The 21,493-nt window shown below is 32.7% G+C and overlaps 1 protein-coding gene across 5 annotated transcripts; it reads left to right on the top strand.

The window, feature by feature from the left end:
• Positions 1–2,213: 2,213 nt before the first annotated feature.
• LOC138317441 (tetraspanin-9-like) lies at positions 2,214–21,093 on the top strand. Of its 5 annotated transcripts, none has more exons than XM_069259115.1 (9): positions 2,214–2,354; positions 9,238–9,343; positions 9,667–9,897; positions 10,442–10,516; positions 11,137–11,247; positions 18,659–18,841; positions 19,354–19,437; positions 20,148–20,266; positions 20,595–21,093. In XM_069259115.1, exons 2-8 carry the CDS (start codon positions 9,278–9,280, stop codon positions 20,211–20,213), a joined length of 816 nt encoding a protein of 271 aa, XP_069115216.1. In that variant the 5' UTR covers positions 2,214–2,354; positions 9,238–9,277; the 3' UTR covers positions 20,214–20,266; positions 20,595–21,093. The 5 variants fall into 5 exon arrangements, with proteins under 5 accessions (XP_069115216.1, XP_069115214.1, XP_069115211.1 ...); XM_069259113.1 differs by having other exon boundaries at positions 2,214–2,446; XM_069259110.1 differs by lacking the exon at positions 2,214–2,354 and adding an exon at positions 2,379–2,514.
• Positions 21,094–21,493: the final 400 nt, after the last annotated feature.

Genomic DNA, 21,493 nt, shown 5'->3' with positions numbered 1-21,493 from the left:
TGGGTAGCCATGCAATACAGCCTCATCAGGCGGCATGCGTGTATTGTCCTAGACCAGCCAGTGTTACACCCGTAGGTATGAAAGAAATTTACGTACATTCTTTAGAATATGAAATTTACGTACATTCTTTAGAATATCAGTTAGTTATGAATACTATAAGGGAATATACGTAAATAGACTAACTACATATCATTGACAACTTATTGTGTATAAAGAATACAAACCAAAATTCTTAATGCGTTAGCTCAAATAATTTATTGAAATTTTCAAATATTAAAAATAATATAGACAAAATTACAGAAATTCTATTATCTAAAGTAAAAAAAAAATTAGCTTTTTGTCCCCAGACATGACATACATAAATGACTGCCGCCAGGGTTCCCTGGATTAAGCATCCATACATGATTGTTCTCCTGTAAGAGGCCTTCTTATTTATCATGCTAACTTATAATTAACTTTAATATCAAAAACTTGATAATGATGAAATATTTGCTGCATACTTAAGACAGTACAGTACATTACATTAGTATTATTCATATGTTCAGGAACGATATTAATCCTTGACAAAAAACTTAACAAATACTTTTAGTTGAAATCAACAAAATAACCCCACAATGTTGTATATCATAAAGTTCAGTGTAATGTAGAATACTGAAAAATAAGTTCAGAGGGGAGATAACTCTAACATTCTTTAGATTGAGTTGTAATCATTAACTCAATATTATGAATTATCCAGTGACGGCTGATATATTATTACTATAAACAAATCATATAATTTTAAAAAAATACATAAATACACCACTACAAATGTACTTGTTAATTTCACATATACACACAATGCATTTCTCGATTTCCCACCATTTCTGATATACCTATGTCAACGTTTTTTAGAACACGTAACAGAATAGGGAAATGTAAACAAACTTAAAATCAAACCGATAGTAAGAACTAATTAGTCTTCAATTATACATTTCCGGGGCCATCGATATTGTGAAACAAAAATATGCAGATTGAGTCAACAAAAGTGTTTGATTTTAACTTTTTTTATAAATGTTGAAAATACTAAAGACAATGAAATCAGAAGCATATAATATCTGGAGGCAGTTGTACAAAATTATATTAATTTATATGGTGAAAAGTGTGATAATCAAAAGTAATATCTTGGATGTGATATAACAATAGGAAATACTGTTATTTATGTGTTGTTGAATATTGCAATGTATGAAAATGTTTGAAGAGTGTAACAACAAAAATCTACAAATGTGTACATGTTCGAAGGGCTAAAAGTGAAACGTAGAGGTGTGAAGGAAAGTAAACTATATATGTATGAAGTTTGAAGATAGTTATAAATTGTGACAAGTATGTAATGGCCGATAGGGGGAATATATATGCGGGGAATAAATTGTTTGTAAGAGGTTATATGAACAAGAGTGAAATGTTTGAAGGGAGTGATAACAAAAATGTATGTACATTTAATATTAGAAGTGTTTAAAGATGAAATGTATATCGCGCGAACAACAATGGAAGCTTTGTTATATTTGATCACATAATTGAAAACGATGTATTACGTTTTGTTTGAAGGGATTATGGCGATGGAAGTATCCTTTTAATATATACATTGTGAAAAGATAATGAAAAAAATATCGTTTTATTCGTGGCTATTGATGAGTATCTTAAAGTCAATAGAATATTTCATTATAAATTGTAATTTTAAGGATTAAATTTGAATTTAAAAAAAGCATTTGAAAATAACCTTCTTCCACACATACTTACTGTTGCTTGAAAACAATGTTCGGCAAAAATGGCCTTCATCGCCATTCAGTGGAATATCCTGTTACAATCAACGTATTTCCTTAAATCGCCATGACCCATTTCAGTAAGATTTGAAGAAATATTCCTTTCATCTTTAACGTTAAATCTATCTTATTTCGACATACATTGCAGACCCTACTATCCTTCCATTCGTATAATATAGCATACCTTTAATATTACAAAAATATCCTACATAATTATCTATAATTAAACAAACCTTCTTAATTCGGTTCGAAGATAAAAAAATCTAGAGATGGTTATACCAGAGAGAGAAATCTCTCGAATTTACTACCATACCTTTAACAACCTATATTGGATTCCCCTATTGTGCCCCCGACAATCGTGTTAACCGATAGAAATGGTCAATGCCGAAGTGTATTGCGGCTCCGTCACAGGTGAGTGACGTACATACCGTTGTTATATACTGGTAAACACACACATGGGTATTGAACATTACCGTTATTGAAATACTGATATAAAAGGTATACGCGGTGTTTACGTGTAAACCCGGATATATATCAACTTTGAGTGGGTGAACGAAGCTAAGTTTTACTGTCTGTGAAAGAATCTGTTGGATTATATTCATATGTTAATCGAAACCAATACCTTTCGGACGCCATTTTACCCAGGGCAGGTAGGTGAAAGCTCGAATTCCATTTCAACATTCACAAATCACCACGGACTGTGTTCTGTCACGTTTACGTATGTATAATGAGTTGGTATATACTCTTTAACGTTTGTTGTTTTCTGGTAAATGTTAAGGTATGTAAGTTCTAAATGATTCGGAACCATATATAGCACCAATGAGCATCAGTAAATTGCTTGGAGATGTAAACAATACACTCTATCTTTTTCCTATGAGCCATTTTGTACATATATTATTTTGTATTTTTAAACCGTTATTCCACATCGAAGTCATATACTAATATTTATATAAAAGTGTGATTTATATTGTCAAGCTACTTCAATAAGACCAATTTGGAAATCGATTGAAAAGAATTGAATGATATTTACAAAACATTTGATAAGGACGATTTATGTATCCTTGGTTGGATATAAAGCTATAATAAATGTTAGTAAAAATCGGTTGATGACCTACACTGTATATGACATAGGTCGGTAACTTTAATTGCGTGTTAACCATCTGGTACACAGGTAAATAATGCAATGCATATGTATTGATTTCATTTTGATATTATAGATGTTCATTCAAGTGACCATAGACGAATAGACCCTAAAGGGAAACACGTAAATTGGAAAAGCATTTAATTTGTCTACGATTACAAAAGCACCATTAGCACGCTTACTTAAATGTGGATTTAAAAGGCACGACACATGTGTACACATATGTACATTCCATGTCGCTGAACCTGAATGTCTGGCTTATAAGTCGACAATGAATTTTGACTAAGCTCAGACATGCTATTGTAAACTGAGATTCACGTACATGCCCTTTCCGTTAATTGAACCAAGTCTACTTTTAGACAGTAATTGTCAACCATATACGTTTATAATTAATGTAACCTTTTCATGAATGTGCTTTACCACTGGATATAAGTCTTAGGTATTGTTTCAAGGATAATAAGTTGTGTTTTAATTAACATTTTAGTATGTTTTCGATTGCTTGTCGTGTTTGTGTCAAAATTATAATTAATACCTTACAGATCAATGTTATGATAGGATGATAGCTTATATAACGCAATGATATTCTGTGACGAAATACGATAAAAATGAAAAATGATAATAATAATGTACCGTGAAAAATACAAAACATATGAAAAAACGTTATGGACCCACGCTCGACCACTTGATTATTTCTATTTTGTTAATAGCGACCTTTCCAGTGTGCAGTCCCGTTTTGTGTTTTTCAATATATTGAAGTATGATAGTATTGTGTCTGATGTAAGAGCGAAATAACTAATTGATTACTATATTGTTATTTTACTAAATTTTAGTAAAAAAAATTGAATGGTACACTTTATTCAGTTACGTTACACGACTATCGGACTCATCATACATTCTCCGAAGACATAACACACAATGCATACCACACCTGTGTAAAGGACGTTAAACTTTGTTAACCAAAACCAAAACAATCCCGACTCTCTTATCATGAACATTAACTACAATTCCCGTACTGGTTAGGCATGTATATGCTGTATCTCGGCCAGGGAACATATCGTTTAGCCGTTATCACGCAGTAGGTTTTGGCAAGCAGCTCTAGATCTATTTTCATGAGTTACCAGAAACAAACAAAGAGACTTTCGGATTCCGTGTTATAAGTTGCCCAACGTGGCCATATAACTAACGAGAGTATGTACTTCAAACCCAGTGCTTACATATCAGACATGTTTTTGATTATTCAAATTTGTTTAAGTGTCGATCTGTAATGCAGTATATGTCATGATGCTGTTCGATTTCATTATCTACTCGAGAGTGTTCACATGTAAACGCTCGATTGTCTCTTGAGATGTATAATTAAACCCACCCTAGATCAATAATGACTGTTTGCTTTTAAATCAATATCTAGTGCGATTCCGAATCAATATATTAGTTATCTGCTTTGGAAAATTAAGTACGTAAAATAGAACTATCAAAACTAAATATATAAAAGTATAACAAAGAACAAAATACAAACGTGTACGCTGCCTTTGCTAATTTTATGAACTGCAGTTATTATAGTATGTAGAATAATGCAAACACTGATGAGCATTATAACATTATGGAAACGAAATGAGTTTATCTAAAATACATTTAAAGATTAAATCACCCTATTCAATCACAACGTTTCTAAACAACACCCAGGTAAAAAGGTCAATATACCATCACCGAGTAAATCTAAGACTGGCCAACAAATAATCTATTACATTTCAATATATTTAATTTGTTTGTATGAACAGAATGATTGTGTTTCACTTTTAAATGTTTCATAAAGGCAGCGTTTCTCGTATTATATATTGATATCATGTTCATTCTTGTAGATACATATATGTATTATTTAAGGAAATAATTACAAATGGAATCCCTATTAGATATCATTTCGACTAATAATGGAAAGCTGACACTATAGACCTATCTGGAAAATAGTAAATGCACCTTATTTTATTTGAACTTCTAGGAAAGCCTTTTCAAGTCTTTATTCGTCGGGGTATTTTTAACATAATTATATGAGTTTTATACGTTACCATGGCCTTTATAGGCACATATTGTATATTACGCACTGTATATGCACACAGGTAAAATCATTAGTAGGTATACGCTGATGAATTATGCATGCCGTGAATATGATATTTGTATGGATAATATTGATTTCGAACTAACCGTCTACAGGAATACCCTGGAATCATTGTGTTACTGTACGTCATGTGAGATATGTTTAACACTTAAGCACGGCCTGTAATGTATGCGTGCATCTTGGTGTGATGTTTTGGGAGCCTGTGGTATATTGTTCGGTAATTTTATTGATACGAATACTATTACAATTTATTTGAAACTGTTATCACATGTAGAAATCATGAAATCGGAAATATAGACATAATAAAACCTAACAAGGTGTCATTAGGTGAAGTATTTCGCAAATTTATTCATTGATCTAAACTAGTCACATAGTTAGACACAGGTCTAAAAAAAACGTTGAAAACTTGTATTTGTCGTTCTGGAACTTGACAGAATTAAAGAGTAAGTGAGTTACAATGATAGTTCAGATCTTAGATGTTAGATATGTATAAATCTATAAAGGACATTCAGTGCAGTGATTATTATGCAGAACTGCTGAAGAACGTTTTATGTAAATTGCTTAGATTGGATATTAACAGGTACATTGTGTCCTTATTGATTTATTCCGATCAGCAGATAAATTGCAAATACCATTATATTACCACTGATTATACGCGCATATTAACACAATATTCTATTACGAATCCTGCAGTAGTATTAATCAGAATAACAATAATACAAAACAGTTTAATCTCGATTTGGATAGAACAAATTGGTAGCTTACGATGTTTGCATTATTCATGGGTTTTCATGAATACCTCGTCTACACCGAATACCATGTGTTATGGTTGTTTTATAGGTGTCTCATGGCCATGATAGCATTGGACACCTTAAAGGCCCTATAACGTTTCAAAACTAAATAATAATAGTAATAAGAACATCAGAAAAGTTCTATTAATGAGAATTAAGCACCAAAACAAAAGTTTCCCTGTGTTAACAGTGAAGATTCATTTCGCTGTTTTGCCGTCTGACGCATTGATTTTCAACAAAAGCACTGTAATTAGGACTACGGCGGGAAACATAATATGGACCACATTATGAAAATCAACATTTAATTTCTATTTGATGAAATTGAATAGAAAGTGGTGATAAGTGTAGTATTTACTTTGAGTTGATAACTTTTGCGACACTACTAAGCTATCAAAAGTCGTTTTGGAAAGGTTTTGGTGCGTTAAAACGGTAGCCATATAAGAAATCGCCATTTGTTTGTTTTATCTATGCTGTTTTATTTAGGTTATCGGGCTTTGTACGACTCCTACTGTTAGCTCTATTGGCAATCCTTACATGGATTTAGTAACTGATATCACACTAAGTAGCATAACACCAGAAGCTAGCCAAGTTTATTGACACAGCTTGGTTTGTTGGCAAGATTTGGCATTGCGGAAAGGTGCACAAGGCTTTGGAATTTAACTAAATTTGCTACCAAGTAAATGTTTATTGTAATACATTTTATTTACCAGAATGAAAAGGAGCTCGAGCACTTGAAACTTTCATAAAATAACTTAATGAAAAACCATAGATATTAAAAAGAAAGGAATATTATAAATCAGAGCCAGGATTGAAAAGTTGATATTGTTATCAGTCTTATGAACATGCTTATCAATATTTTTTCTATCAAAATGAGCTCTGTATTAAGCCACAGACAAACGTTGAAGATACTACCATATTACCTTCTAAGTTACTTTCCATATCAATGACATCTCAGCTCTTAAGCCAAGAGATAAATGCAGATACACAATTTACTACAGTCTCCTGTTACACATACAAATCTAACCTACAGGCATGTCGTTTAAAGGTAAAGATATTCTGAAATCATTCTAGATGTTGAAAGGTCGCTAGGAATAGCTCAAATCATCTCTTATCTTTTATTTTACAAATTAAATGCAGCTGGCACATTTCCGACAGATTTATTAGTTAATTGTAGAAAATATCATTTTCGAATTTATAAACCTTTGTGTCATCAAATGATCTTATAAATGAAATGATATCATGTCCCGATTATGTCCGATAAATGTTGCCCAAATTTGTTTATATTTCATTACTCAAGTTTTATCTCTGCGACGCAACAAGAAGGACTAACATTTGTATGATATAATAATGAAGCGAGTTACAGCAAATGCATCTTGATTCACGTACTCTCGAATAATGATGTACCTTATTTCAGAAGGTCTAAATTCACTGTTATCTCGTTAATATTATTTCAGGAAAGTGAAACCGAATATGTTTATATAGTTGCTGATTTCTGAATACAGTTTTTGTATAATCAAGTTAGAGATATCCAGCTACATGTATGTTGGTCCTGATAGTGTATTCGCACTGACCGTCGTTATCATAGAAACGAACACACTCGAGATATATCATAATGAGATATAGCAAATTGCCACACACTGCTTTCATTGATGGTATTTTCCCTATACTACTAAACAATTACGACAAATAAGGCGTACTCATATATACCTGTAACGAGATGGTTATGGTACCTGAACATTAACGCATATATATGTCAATGTGATGCATTATAGTTCATGTAGGTGCGAATGGTAAGTAATACCAGTTAAATTGATAGTTGATATAGAATTCTTGTTACTGTATCGCACATCGGGTAAAGATACAATCAGTAATGCTTTTCCTATAATTCTTAGTGATATTCCTTCACATTGACCCATTTCCGTTTATCTATCTACACAGAACTGATGATCCTGTTTCAACCTTCCAATAACGATTTATATCTGGAATACAGATCGATATACAGTACAACTGATAAGAGTTCCGATTCAATCGGAGATGAACTTAATAGAGCAGATTTCACTCGCCTGCGCTAATTGACTTTTAACAAACCTTTAAATAGAAATGAATGCTGAATATGTTTACTTGTTCTTGTTTAGACGAACGGTAGAAAATGATAATGTAAATCAGAGTATAATAGTTCTATTTATGTAAATAAATAATCATGTAACTAGGTACTCCAGTGGAAACTCATAAAGGAATAATGTGTTGATGGCATGAACATAATACGCACGTGACAGCATGATGATAAAAGTCACGTAAAACTCCTAATTTTGACATCAATTAAAATTTAAATGTATTTACTGTGTTGAAAATCAGAATTGAGTGTCTCATGTACAATTTTGTTTTCATTTGAAATAAAATATTCATGATGAATGAATACAATACAATTTACAGTACTTTAAGGCTAACGAAAAAAGCACAAAATATACACCGACTTCCAAGAAATCCATTTTTATGTCATAGCTCAAAAGTAAACAAGCCCTTAAAAGGATTGTTTCAACGGAAAATATATTGCGAAATTCCAGAAAGCGTATTCATGATCATGTCGTCTATAAATAGCCCCAGTCATACTCACGTGAATGTTTACAAGTCAATATTTATAGCGTTGCTTGGTACCGGACCCAATCGGGCTGGTCCGAAACACGCACTCAAGAGAATCTACCTGTATATTGTACTGGTTTATGGCAATACCATTGTATTATATATATCACGTATCGATTAGATCTCGGTTAGGAGAGGCGAGTCAGTCACAACACAATGACTAAAAACTAAAATTGATTCATTGTCAATGGATAAGGGATACACAATCAAAGCTAATACGTATTTTATTTATTAAGCCATGTAGATATATTAGCGATGATGCATTGAGATTATTAAGCAATCTCTCAATATATCTGTAAAAATGATGAAAAAGGTTTAATGTATGAGGAACGTATATTATTGAAACACTATTACGTCACATATTGTATTGTATATGGTTACTTTCTAGTGTTATCACTATATGACGGACGAAACTACATTAATGATCTACATTGATGATAAGATAACATTTTCCTTTGGTGAAAATGACGCAAAATATAACTTATATACAGGCAAATTAAGGGGCAAAGTTATCCCCGAAATACCAAGTTTTGCTATTCTAAAAGTAAACAGTTAACATTGCAAATCTGTTTCTTTTTTAAATATCAAAAATGGATGCACAACGGACAAAAGGCATGTACACAGTGCATTTTTTCCAATTCCTCGCGCTAATTTTTGTTTACTATTGTCTAGAGAAAGTCGCAGCTACCATCGTATTAACAATGACTGTTACGATCATACTCATGCGACATTAAGGAAATCTGTACTTTCTGTTTCTAGATTACAATTAATTGGTGAAGTAGATCAAACAGCACTCATCATGGGTCTCAGTTGTTCCGGAAAACTTGGGATGGTATTCCTGATTATCATCAATATTATATTTATGGTAAGTTTCAATTAAGGCTTTTGATATGCATCCGATGACTGATGCGAATCGGAAAAAACGTGGGAATTTTTCACAGTTCGCTTCATGATTAAATGTGATATGAGGATGGATATGTCGTGTGTTTTATTGAATACCTTGTTTTTTCGTTAAATCCACTATTTAATACGTTTATTATTATTACAGCCCTGGAACTTATTCTTTTGATGTTCTGTACACTGGAATGTTCGTAACAGGACATTTTACAATTTGACGATATTTTGTTTTTGCTGATGTGATTTTTGTTATATCATTATTATAGCATATTCGAATTACTTCTATTCCAGTTACTTGGCCTCGGGTTGATGATTCCGGGAATCCTCGTCCAAGTCAATGTTGACATTGTCAATGAAAAAGTCATGCCACTCCTTAACCAGCTCTCCCTAGGAGGTCTGACCTTCGGTAACGCAGCCAACGGCCTCTCTGTAACACTGATCGTGCTGGGAACGTTCATTCTATTGGTGGCAGGCCTGGGTGCATTTGGCGCGTGCTGCAAAAACAGATGCATGCTGGTCGTGGTATGTATGTTTGCCTTGTATGTTAAATATAAAGTCTTTCTAAAATATCAGTGTTAGTTAATGATAAGGAGAAATAAATCACCTTCACTAACAAAGACTCGAAGCTCTTGCATGCGCTACTACACCAAGTAGACAAATAGTTATCGCCAAAATAGACTACTTAGAATTTGTATTGGGATTTAAGATTCGATGGAATGAATGTCAATTTACTTTACATGACTAATATTAAAAATCACAATATTTTATTTATTTTTTCTCTCTTTAGAAAGTTACTTTAAAGACAGCAAATATTTCGTGTGCGTTTGCATTTCACGTATCTTGCGAAAATAAATCGCCATCACAAATACAATCTTTGATGGAAATAAACTGAACATGAATATACGATATCGTTGTCAAGACCTTATCAAATATTTTAATATTATCTAAATGACATGCATTTACAACTTTTCCACAATAATAAAACTGTTGAATGTTCATTCTTTTTGTACCCTTAATGCGATTTTACATGTCGAACTTATGACTCTGATTTATATATCTCTTACAGTATGCCATCATCGTCGCAATATTCTGGATCGCTCAGATTGTCATTGTGATCTTATGGTTTGTCATGCGCGATAATGTAAGTTAAACAGGTTGTCACATTTTTGTATTCAATAATAAATGATTTTTATTGAAATATTATCTTTATTAACTTACAGTACTATATATTATTTCTACGCAGATAACCTACGATTAAATAAAAAAGAAACGATGTTCAGTGATTCATCCGACATAAATTATAGTGACATATATGGGACTTACATTTTACATTTATGAATTATCTTTTCTGATTCGCTTTTATTATCTTCCGGTACTCGTGTGTGTTTTTAATATCAACTTAATGATCAGAATACATGGATGCATAACTTTTCCTGTTGGGTGATATGATCAAAATCTCAATGAAATCACTCGTTTGATAAGATTAATTCATTCATGCAGGCTGGCTAGATGAATTTGTTTGACTTTCGATGGGTCTCGAGTCATACATTCTTTATCGAATGTAGGAAAGAGAAATGAAGGGAAAATATATGCTGGGGGGTCTGATTTAGCTTAAATAAATATCTACAAATAATTTAAAAGATATTTTTTACATTTCATTCTTCGATATCACAGTTTTTAATGTTCTGATATGTGAATATTCCCTATTGCCTACAATGTGCCTTTATATACAATAAACTGTGGTGTCGGTTCTATCTACAGCTGGAATCCGAAGCGAAGAACCAATTAATATCACAGCTTCACAACAACTACAAGAATGACGATCTGACAACTCATGAACTCTCAACTGCCTGGAACTATTTGTCAATGGAGGTAAGTTATTTCGTCACAGTGGAAAACATAAATGCTACAATATATTTTCTTATAGTGAATCGTGGTTTCGTAGTTAATGACACTTGCAATATCCACTTAATGTAAATGCAATTATCGATATGTCGCTGTGTACGGGTTGTGCTGGTTGATACCCTATGCTATTTTTTCTGTGTGTTCTGTATGTATTTAGAGCTTTTTGTTCACCCTATGCCAGGGTTTCCTTGTGTGCTTTCTGAGGGTTGTTACCCTATGATCTTTAAGGTTGTATTCTTCTGAGGTTTCAGTCCCGTTGAAGTCTCGTTTCGACATAGATCAAAGAAGTTATGAGATTTTAAGATAAAATCTATCAATATCTTTAGCAAGTTGCCAGTTGCAAATTCTGTCAAAAAATTACATTTCTATTTTTAGTAGATTTTTTTATACGGGGACTTTAAGAAATGGTCCATTTGGCGGCCATTTTGAAATTGTGTCTTTTTTTCGCTTTGAATAGCGCCACAGTTTTACCATTTTTTTACTGAAATTGTTTTTACTTAAATCATCACTGCGCCAGTATTTTTAGCTGTATCGAACTAATTTTTGCTGTAAATCGTTACTGGGTTCGTGGTAATTAAAATATTGAGCATTAATGTGTGAAATGATACACTTTTGTCACTTTATTTTGACATTTAATGGTAATTTGGGCACTTTTATTTTTTACTCCAAAATACTGAAAAATAACAAATATTCAAATGGGGCAAAAAAGTAAGCACACGGACCCCTTATTTTTCTGCCTGATTTAGAAAGAACAACCCTTTCCCTGTTGATATGCAAAATATGAACAAAAGTTTAATACCAGAACTTTTTCTATAAAGGGTTAAATTTGGCAAAAATGGCTGAAAATGGTGCATTTTTTAGCTAGAAATTAAGGGGTAGGGGTAGCATATGTTGTTATTCTGAGAAAAAATATTAGTCTTATTAATCAAAACTGGTATGTTTTTTAAAGAAGACTACTGGAAAATAAATTCTACAAACATCCATACATATCAAACACCTCGATAGGAAATTATGACTTTAATCTCATGTGTATATGGTCAAAACCGCAAAATTCCCATAAAATCCAATATTTTGTCAACTAGGTATCTTTGAGTGACAATATCTCAAAAACGAGCACACGGACATATGTTTTTTCTTCCATTTTCGTTTATAACATGAACTCCTATTTCCAAAAATCTATATGAGAAAAAAAGTTTAATACAAGAAAATTTTGACTTCTCAGAGGAGTACATCCTTAAGGGTTGTTATCCTATGATTTGTAAGGAAAGTAACCTTATGCACTGTAAGGGTTGTTACCATATGCTCTGTAAGGATTGTTACCCTATACTCTAAAAGGGCTTGTTACCCTATGGTCTGTAAGAATTGTTACCCTATACTCTGTAATAATTGTTACCCTATACTCTGTAAGAATTGTTACCCTATACTCTGTAATAATTGTTACCCTATACTCTGTAAGAATTTAAGAAGTATTTAGAGCTTTTTGTTCACCCTATGCCAGGGTTTCCTTGTGTGCTTTCTGAGGATTGTTACCCTATGATCTTTAAGGGTTGTTATCCTATGATTTGTAAGGAAAGTAACCTTATGCACTGTAAGGGTTGTTACCATATGCTCTGTAAGGATTGTTAGGCCCTATACACTAAAGGGGCTTGTTACCCTATGGTCTGTAAGAAGGGGCGTTGTTACCCGATATGTTCTGTAATAATTGTTTACCCTATGGTCTGTAATAATTGTTACCCTATACTCTGTAAGGCTTGTTTACCCTATGAGTCTGTAACAATTGTTACCCTATACTCTGTAATAATTGTTACCCTATACTCTGTAATAATTGTTACCCTATACTCTGTAATAATTGTTACCATCTATACTCTGTAAGAATTTGTTACCCTATACTCTGTAAGGCTTGTTTACCCTAATACTCCTGTAATAATTGTTACCTATACTCTGTAAGAATTGTTACCCTATACTCTGTATAGGCCTTGTTACCCTATACTCTGTAATAATTGTTACCCTATACTCTGTAAGGTTTGTTACCCTATACTCTGTAATAATTGTTACCCTATACTCTGTAATAATTGTTACCCTATACTCTGTAATAATTGTAACCCTATACTCTGTAAGAATTGTTACCCTATACTCTGTAAGAATTGTTACCCTATACTCTGTAACAATTGTTACCCTATACTCTGTAATAATTGTTACCCTATACTCTGTAAGAATTGTTACCCTATACTCTGTAATAATTGTTACCCTATACTCTGTAAGAATTGTTACCCTATCTTTAATCCTGTAATAATTGTTACCCTATACTCTGTAAGAATTGCTACCCTATACTCTGTAATAATTGTTACCCTATACCTGTAAGAATTGTTACCCTATACTCTGTAATAATTGTTACCCTATACTCTGTAATAATTGTTACCCTATACTCTGTAATAATTGTTACCCTATACTCTGTAAGAATTGTTACCCTATACTCTGTAATAATTGTTACCCTATACTCTGTAAGAATTGTTTACCCCATACTCTGTAATAATTGTTACCCAATACTCTGTAATAATTGTTACCCTATACTCTGTAAGAATTGTTACCCTATACTCTGTAATAATTGTTACCCTATACTCTGTAAGGCTTGTTACCCTATACTCTGTAATAATTGTTACCCTATAATCTGTAAGGCTTGTTACCCTATACTCTGTAATAATTGTTACCCTATACTCTGTAATAATTGTTACCCTATACTCTGTAAGAATTGTTACCCTATACTCTGTAAGGCTTGTTACCCTATCCTCTGTAAGAATTGTTACCCTACGGTCTGTAATAATTGTTACCCTATCCTCTGTAAGAATTGTTACCCTACGGTCTGTAATAATTGTTACCCTAAACTCTGTAATAATTGTTACCCTATGGTCTGTTATAATTGTTACCCTATACTCTGTAAGGCTTGTTACCCTATGGTCTGTAACAATTGTTACCCTATACTCTGTAATAATTGTTACCCTATACTCTGTAATAATTGTTACCCTATACTCTGTAATAATTGTTACCCTATACTCTGTAAGAATTGTTACCCTATACTCTGTAATAATTGTTACCCTATACTCTGTAAGGCTTGTTACCCTATACTCTGTAATAATTGTTACCCTATACTCTGTAAGGTTTGTTACCCTATACTCTGTAATAATTGTTACCCTATACTCTGTAATAATTGTTACCCTATACTCTGTAATAATTGTAACCCTATACTCTGTAAGAATTGTTACCCTATCCTCTGTAAGAATTGTTACCCTATACTCTGTAATAATTGTTACCCTATACTCTGTAATAATTGTTACCCTATACTCTGTAAGAATTGTTACCCTATACTCTGTAATAATTGTTACCCTATACTCTGTAAGAATTGTTACCCTATAATCTGTAATAATTGTTACCCTATACTCTGTAAGAATTGCTACCCTATACTCTGTAATAATTGTTACCCTATACCCTGTAAGAATTGTTACCCTATACTCTGTAATAATTGTTACCCTATACTCTGTAAGGCTTGTTACCCTATGGTCTGTAAGAATTGTTACCCTATACTCTGTAATAATTGTTACCCTATACTCCGTAATAATTGTTACCCTATACTCTGTAATAATTGTTACCCTATACTCTGTAAGAATTGTTACCCTATACTCTGTAAGGCTTGTTACCCTATCCTCTGTAAGAATTGTTACCCTATACTCTGTAATAATTGTTACCCTATACTCTGTAATAATTGTTACCCTATACTCTGTAAGAATTGTTACCCTATACTCTGTAATAATTGTTACCCTATACTCTGTAAGGCTTGTTACCCTATACTCTGTAATAATTGTTACCCTATACTCTGTAAGGCTTGTTACCCTATACTCTGTAATAATTGTTACCCTATACTCTGTAATAATTGTTACCCTATACTCTGTAAGAATTGTTACCCTATACTCTGTAAGGCTTGTTACCCTATCCTCTGTAAGAATTGTTACCCTACGGTCTGTAATAATTGTTACCCTATCCTCTGTAAGAATTGTTACCCTACGGTCTGTAATAATTGTTACCCTATACCCTGTAATAATTGTTACCCTATACTCTGTAATAATTGTTACCCTATACTCTGTAATAATTGTAACCCTATACTCTGTAATAATTGTTACCCTATACTCTGTAATAATTGTTACCCTATACTCTGTAAGAATTGTTACCCTATCCTCTGTAAGAATTGTTACCCTATACTCTGTAATAATTGTTACCCTATACTCTGTAATAATTGTTACCCTATACTCTGTAAGAATTGTTACCCTATACTCTGTAATAATTGTTACCCTATACTCTGTAAGAATTGTTACCCTATACTCTGTAATAATTGTTACCCTATACTCTGTAAGAATTGTTACCCTATACTCTGTAATAATTGTTACCCTATACTCTGTAAGGCTTGTTACCCTATGGTCTGTAAGAATTGTTACCCTATACTCTGTAATAATTGTTACCCTATACTCTGTAATAATTGTTACCCTATACTCTGTAATAATTGTTACCCTATACTCTGTAAGGCTTGTTACCCTATGGTCTGTAAGAATTGTTACCCTATACTCTGTAATAATTGTTACCCCATACTCTGTAATAATTGTTACCCTATACTCTGTAATAATTGTTACCCTATACTCTGTAAGAATTGTAACCCTATACTCTGTAATAATTGTTACCCTATACTCTGTAAGGCTTGTTACCCTATACTCTGTAATAATTGTTACCCTATAATCTGTAAGGCTTGTTACCCTATACTCTGTAATAATTGTTACCCTATACTCTGTAATAATTGTTACCCTATACTCTGTAAGAATTGTTACCCTATACTCTGTAATGATTGTTACCCTATACTCTGTAAGGCTTGTTACCCTATACTCTGTAAGGCTTGTTACCCTATCCTCTGTAAGAATTGTTACCCTACGGTCTGTAATAATTGTTACCCTATACTCTGTAATAATTGTTACCCTATACTCTGTAAGAATTGTTACCCTATACTCTGTAATAATTGTTACCCTATACTCTGTAAGAATTGTTACCCTATAATCTGTAATAATTGTTACCCTATACTCTGTAAGAATTGCTACCCTATACTCTGTAATAATTGTTACCCTATACCCTGTAAGAATTGTTACCCTATACTCTGTAAGGCTTGTTACCCTATACTCTGTAAGGCTTGTTACCCTATGGTCTGTAAGAATTGTTACCCTATACTCTGTAATAATTGTTACCCTATACTCTGTAATAATTGTTACCCTATACTCTGTAATAATTGTTACCCTATACTCTGTAAGAATTGTTACCCTATACTCTGTAAGGCTTGTTACCCTATCCTCTGTAAGAATTGTTACCCCATACTCTGTAAGGCTTGTTACCCTATACTCTGTAAGGCTTGTTACCCTATACTCTGTAATAATTGTTACCCTATAATCTGTAAGGCTTGTTACCCTATACTCTGTAATAAATTATTACCCTATACTCTGTAATAATTGTTACCCTATACTCTGTAAGAATTGTTACCCTATACTCTGTAAGGCTTGTTACCCTATCCTCTGTAAGAATTGTTACCCTACGGTCTGTAATAATTGTTACCCTATCCCCTGTAAGAATTGTTACCCTACGGTCTGTAATAATTGTTACCCTATACTCTGTAATAATTGTTTACCCTATACTCTGTAATAATTGTTACCCTATACTCTGTAATAATTGTAACCCTATACTCTGTAATAATTGTTTACCCTATACTCTGTAATAATTGTAACCCTATACTCTGTAAGAATTGTTACCCTATCCTCTGTAAGAATTGTTACCCTAATACTCTGTAATAATTGTTACCCTATACTCTGTAATAATTGTTACCCTATACTCTGTAAGAATTGTTACCCTATACTCTGTAATAATTGTTACCCTATACTCTGTAAGAATTGTTACCCTATACTCTGTAATAATTGTTACCCTATACTCTGTAAGAATTGTTACCCTATACTCTGTAATAATTGTTACCCTATACTCTGTAAGAATTGTTACCCTATACTCTGTAATAATTGTTACCCTATACTCTGTAAGGCTTGTTACCCTATGGTCTGTAAGAATTGTTACCCTATACTCTGTAAGGCTTGTTACCCTATACTCTGTAATAATTGTTACCCTATACTCTGTAATAATTGTTACCCTATACTCTGTAATAATTGTTACCCTATACTCTGTAATAATTGTTACCCTATACTCTGTAATAAGCTGTTTACCCTATACTCTGTAAGAATTGTTTACCCTATACTCTGTAAGAATTGTTACCCTATCCTCTGTAATAATTGTTACCCTATACTCTGTAAGAATTGTTACCCTATACTCTGTAATAATTGTTACCCTATACTCTGTAAGAATTGTTACCCTATACTCTGTAATAATTGTTACCCTATACTCTGTAATAATTGTTACCCTATACTCTGTAATAATTGTTACCCTATACTCTGTAATAATTGTTACCCTATACTCTGTAAGGCTTGTTACCCTATACTCTGTAAGGCTTGTTACCCTATACTCTGTAAGAATTGTTACCCTACGGTCTGTAATAATTGTTACCCTATACTCTGTAATAATTGTTACCCTATACTCTGTAAGGCTTGTTACCCTATACTCTGTAAGGCTTGTTACCCTATCCTCTGTAAGAATTGTTACCCTATGGTCTGTAAGGCTTGTTACCCTATCCTCTGTAAGGCTTGTTACCCTATCCTCTGTAAGGCTTGTTACCCTATGGTCTGTTAGGCTTGTTACCCTATGGTCTGTAAGGCTTGTTACCCTATGGACTGTAAGGCTTGTTACCCTGTGGTCTGTAAGGCTATGCTCTGTAAGGGTCGTTACCCTATGTTCTGTGAGGGTCATTACCGTATGCTTCGTAAGGTTTGTTCCCCTATGCTCTCTACAAGTTGTTACCTATGCTCTGTGAGGGTTGCTTCTAAATGGTATATTGGAGAATGTGGTGAAAATTCAGATTTTATTTTCCAAATCGTTTTATAAAGGCCTTTCTAAATTGAGAAAAATGTATGTAATGTTATCAAATTGACTGTGAAGGTTTTATTCTGTGCTCTGCTTGTCTAGTTCTGTTTGCTTTTTGTATTGCCAGAATGCAATACGTTTATATTTAGGTATTATTGCTGCCTTTTTTGTAAATGGTTTTCTATGCAGTTTAACGATACATAACTGGAATTACGGTCAGACTTCTTTGCTTCGTAAATATACTTCAAGATTGAAATACATTTTCAATTATATATATTTTCTAGAAGAAAGCAATATATTTTTAAATCTGATGCAATGCCTTGCATTTCCTTTACAGTTGCAATGTTGCGGTGTGAATGCAGTAACAGGAGCAACTAATGATTATGACGGCAGCGTGTGGCAAGCGGGAACCCCTTCTGCTCAGATACCCAAGGCTTGTTGTGGAGCTACAGTCAGTGACTATACAAGTTATTCTAATGCAGCTTGTACAGATACCGTTACATCAGGGTTCTATACGAAAGTAAGTAAAAACCATCAGATCTTATACTATCTCCATACCTAGCCCTCACTGCCATAATTTGGAAATAATTGTGTATCCCTTGTGTAGGTATCCTCTGGTGAGTGCAGCTATTTCTGGTGCGCGGTTGCTCTCATTTTAGTACTTATAACATACATTCAAACAATAATATACTTAAATGTGTGTTTTTTATCCATCCCTATTTTTATCCATTACAAAAAGTCTGCAATACATATAGGTAATAACTAGTAACATGATAATTGCCATTGCAATTGCATGTTTTCTTGTAAATGCAAGCAGATAAGATAAATCTTTGCATAAAACAGTGATATAGTAATTACTTAGTCCGTGATGCATATATAGGCGTATGTTGATGATAGATGTCTCACTAATATTTTATACGATTTCTTTTGATTCTATTCGAGCACCGACTCGCTTGGTTTATTTTTCGATAAATGTGATATATTCGAATGTAAAATGATCTAATGAGTCAATACTGATCCTTTTTGTCACAGGGATGTTATCAAGCAATTTACGACAAAGTGATGGCGTACAGCAACTGGTTCATTGGAGTCGGAATCACTCTGCTCGTTATAGAGGTAAATTAGCACTTGGTCATTCTGGTATTGACCAGATTGGTGTGGAGTTTGATATCGACGTCGGGTCTTTATAGACCATTAGCCTAACTTTTAAGATGTCTTGTTTGTCAGTTAGATTTTGACGTGTGTTTTGATAAATTCACTATATTTCGAACTTGTTTGCAATTGATTGCTCTAATTTGTGTGTTGATGTCTTATGATGTACAATTAACAGTTATGGAACTGACGTTTTCGGATAAAATATTCAAGGTATTTTGCATATTTGCATATTGAGTTTTGTAAATAATTCGTTCCTTACAGACATACGTATGTAAGGATCTCATGTTACCCGGAACATACCGTAGATTTCGATCCATATTCATATTGATATTGATATTAGATAAATACGAAAAACACGAGGAAAAGCTAAGTCATAGCAACGGGAAATGCTACAAACATGATACCAGATCAAATGTTCCCCACGTATAGGGATCAAATGTTCCCCACGTATAGGGATAATTAGGCGAATGTTTTAGTAGTAGAAACAGTTTGAGGTTGACATTAGATAAATTCGAGTCTTCCTTCATTTTGTATCATTGCCCACGTTCATGTGATAATGTATTGCACTTTGTAACACTAACTCCACGTGTTCAAGTTCAATCGTCTTGCCCTTCCATAATCACACTGAAGTACTAATGTTTGTTTTGTGTGGATGACCTAATATATTTCAGATTTGTGCCATCATCGCTGCTTGCCTTATTTGTAAACAAGCTGGAGACAAAGACATGATGGTTTAGATGATCACGTGACAAGCTTTTGTCATGTGCCAGGTCTTTTACTTAATACATTGGTATAACTCTATTTATCTTACTATTTTATTATATCCTCTTGTTAATTCAAATATGTCTTTACTCCATTTGAAAACTATATATAGTGTTATAGAATTTGTTAAATTATATCTGTACATAGAACGATTTAAATTATATACACGAAGCAAAATATTTATAAAACATTACTATAATCATGGATATAGTTGATTTTGTTATAATAGTAACACGGTATTTGTACCAACAAACGATATTTTATCATTTTCTGTTATATAACAAAATTACTGACAGGTTGAATTATTTTTTTATATTTTTGTTTGTTATGCTGATATTTTTTTCTCTTTATTTCAGACCATCTGTGTGATTTCTGTTATATTCTTAGTAAGAGAATCTGCACGGACGGGAATTATGGTGTGATTGTAAAAGAACTATAATTATTAATATCATAATTATCTTGATTACGATCATTCTAAATAATGTAAAATCACTACATTCTTTCAAAGACATTTTCTTGTTATAATTCCAGACCTTTTATTGTTTATACTGATTCTCTATTTTGTATAACGTTGTGTTCCTTAAAAACATTTTGTACAGATCGATTTTTTAATGGTATACGCCTATTTAAACTTTATAGTGAATCTATTCCTATTTCTGTTATGGATGGTATCCCATTTCAATTTGTGAAATTTGTTAAAATTGTATTGCGCAGGGATGTTAGTGAATTCCGTCCAAGTTTATTTATTAGATCTAGATCTTAGATTATGGTCTAGATTTCTTACAGTGTTTTTAACAGTTATTTTCCATTTCAGTAGTGTTCCACTTCATACTGTTATTTTGTTTTATGCTTTAATGCTTTAATACCTAATATGATTTGGTCCATTCATAATGGTATAATGCCATGTGATGGTTTCAATGTAGTTATGGATGTATGTTCACGAAATGACTTGTGAAGATAATCGTCGTCTAATGATAAAGAAATTCTAATTATTTTATTGCTTTAATTGGTAAAATTGTGTAATAATTAGATATGTAATTATATATGTATAATTGTTAACGTAATACATGTATTTAATGAATTGAGAAGTAAATTGCATATTTCTGTTATAAGGAAAAATTGTTTTTGTTGGTAAATTAAAAAGAAACTGTATTATGACTAAAAGCATTCGATTTACGCGTAATTAAAAGCTTTTTAAAATCCATGACGTTTCGGAAATTATATAATGAATGAAGTTTTAAAATTACGGCATCAC

Source organism: Argopecten irradians, chromosome 3 (assembly GCF_041381155.1).
Source record: "Argopecten irradians isolate NY chromosome 3, Ai_NY, whole genome shotgun sequence".
Classification (NCBI taxonomy): domain Eukaryota; kingdom Metazoa; phylum Mollusca; class Bivalvia; order Pectinida; family Pectinidae; genus Argopecten; species Argopecten irradians.
Note: the sequence above shows the minus strand (reverse complement) of the source record. Positions and strands in the feature narration are given on the sequence as shown.

What these genes read in the sequence shown, in the direction of transcription:
- LOC138317441 (XM_069259111.1), top strand. Translation starts at nt 2,399, where the DNA reads ATGTTAATCGAAACCAATACCTTTCGGACGCCATTTTACCCAGGGCAG. An exon ending in CTGTGTTCTGTCACGTTTAC is followed by an intron (nt 2,515 to 9,237) that starts GTATGTATAATG and finishes TTCTGTTTCTAG; the next exon opens with ATTACAATTAATTGGTGAAG. An exon ending in GGAACTATTTGTCAATGGAG is followed by an intron (nt 11,248 to 18,658) that starts GTAAGTTATTTC and finishes TTTCCTTTACAG; the next exon opens with TTGCAATGTTGCGGTGTGAA.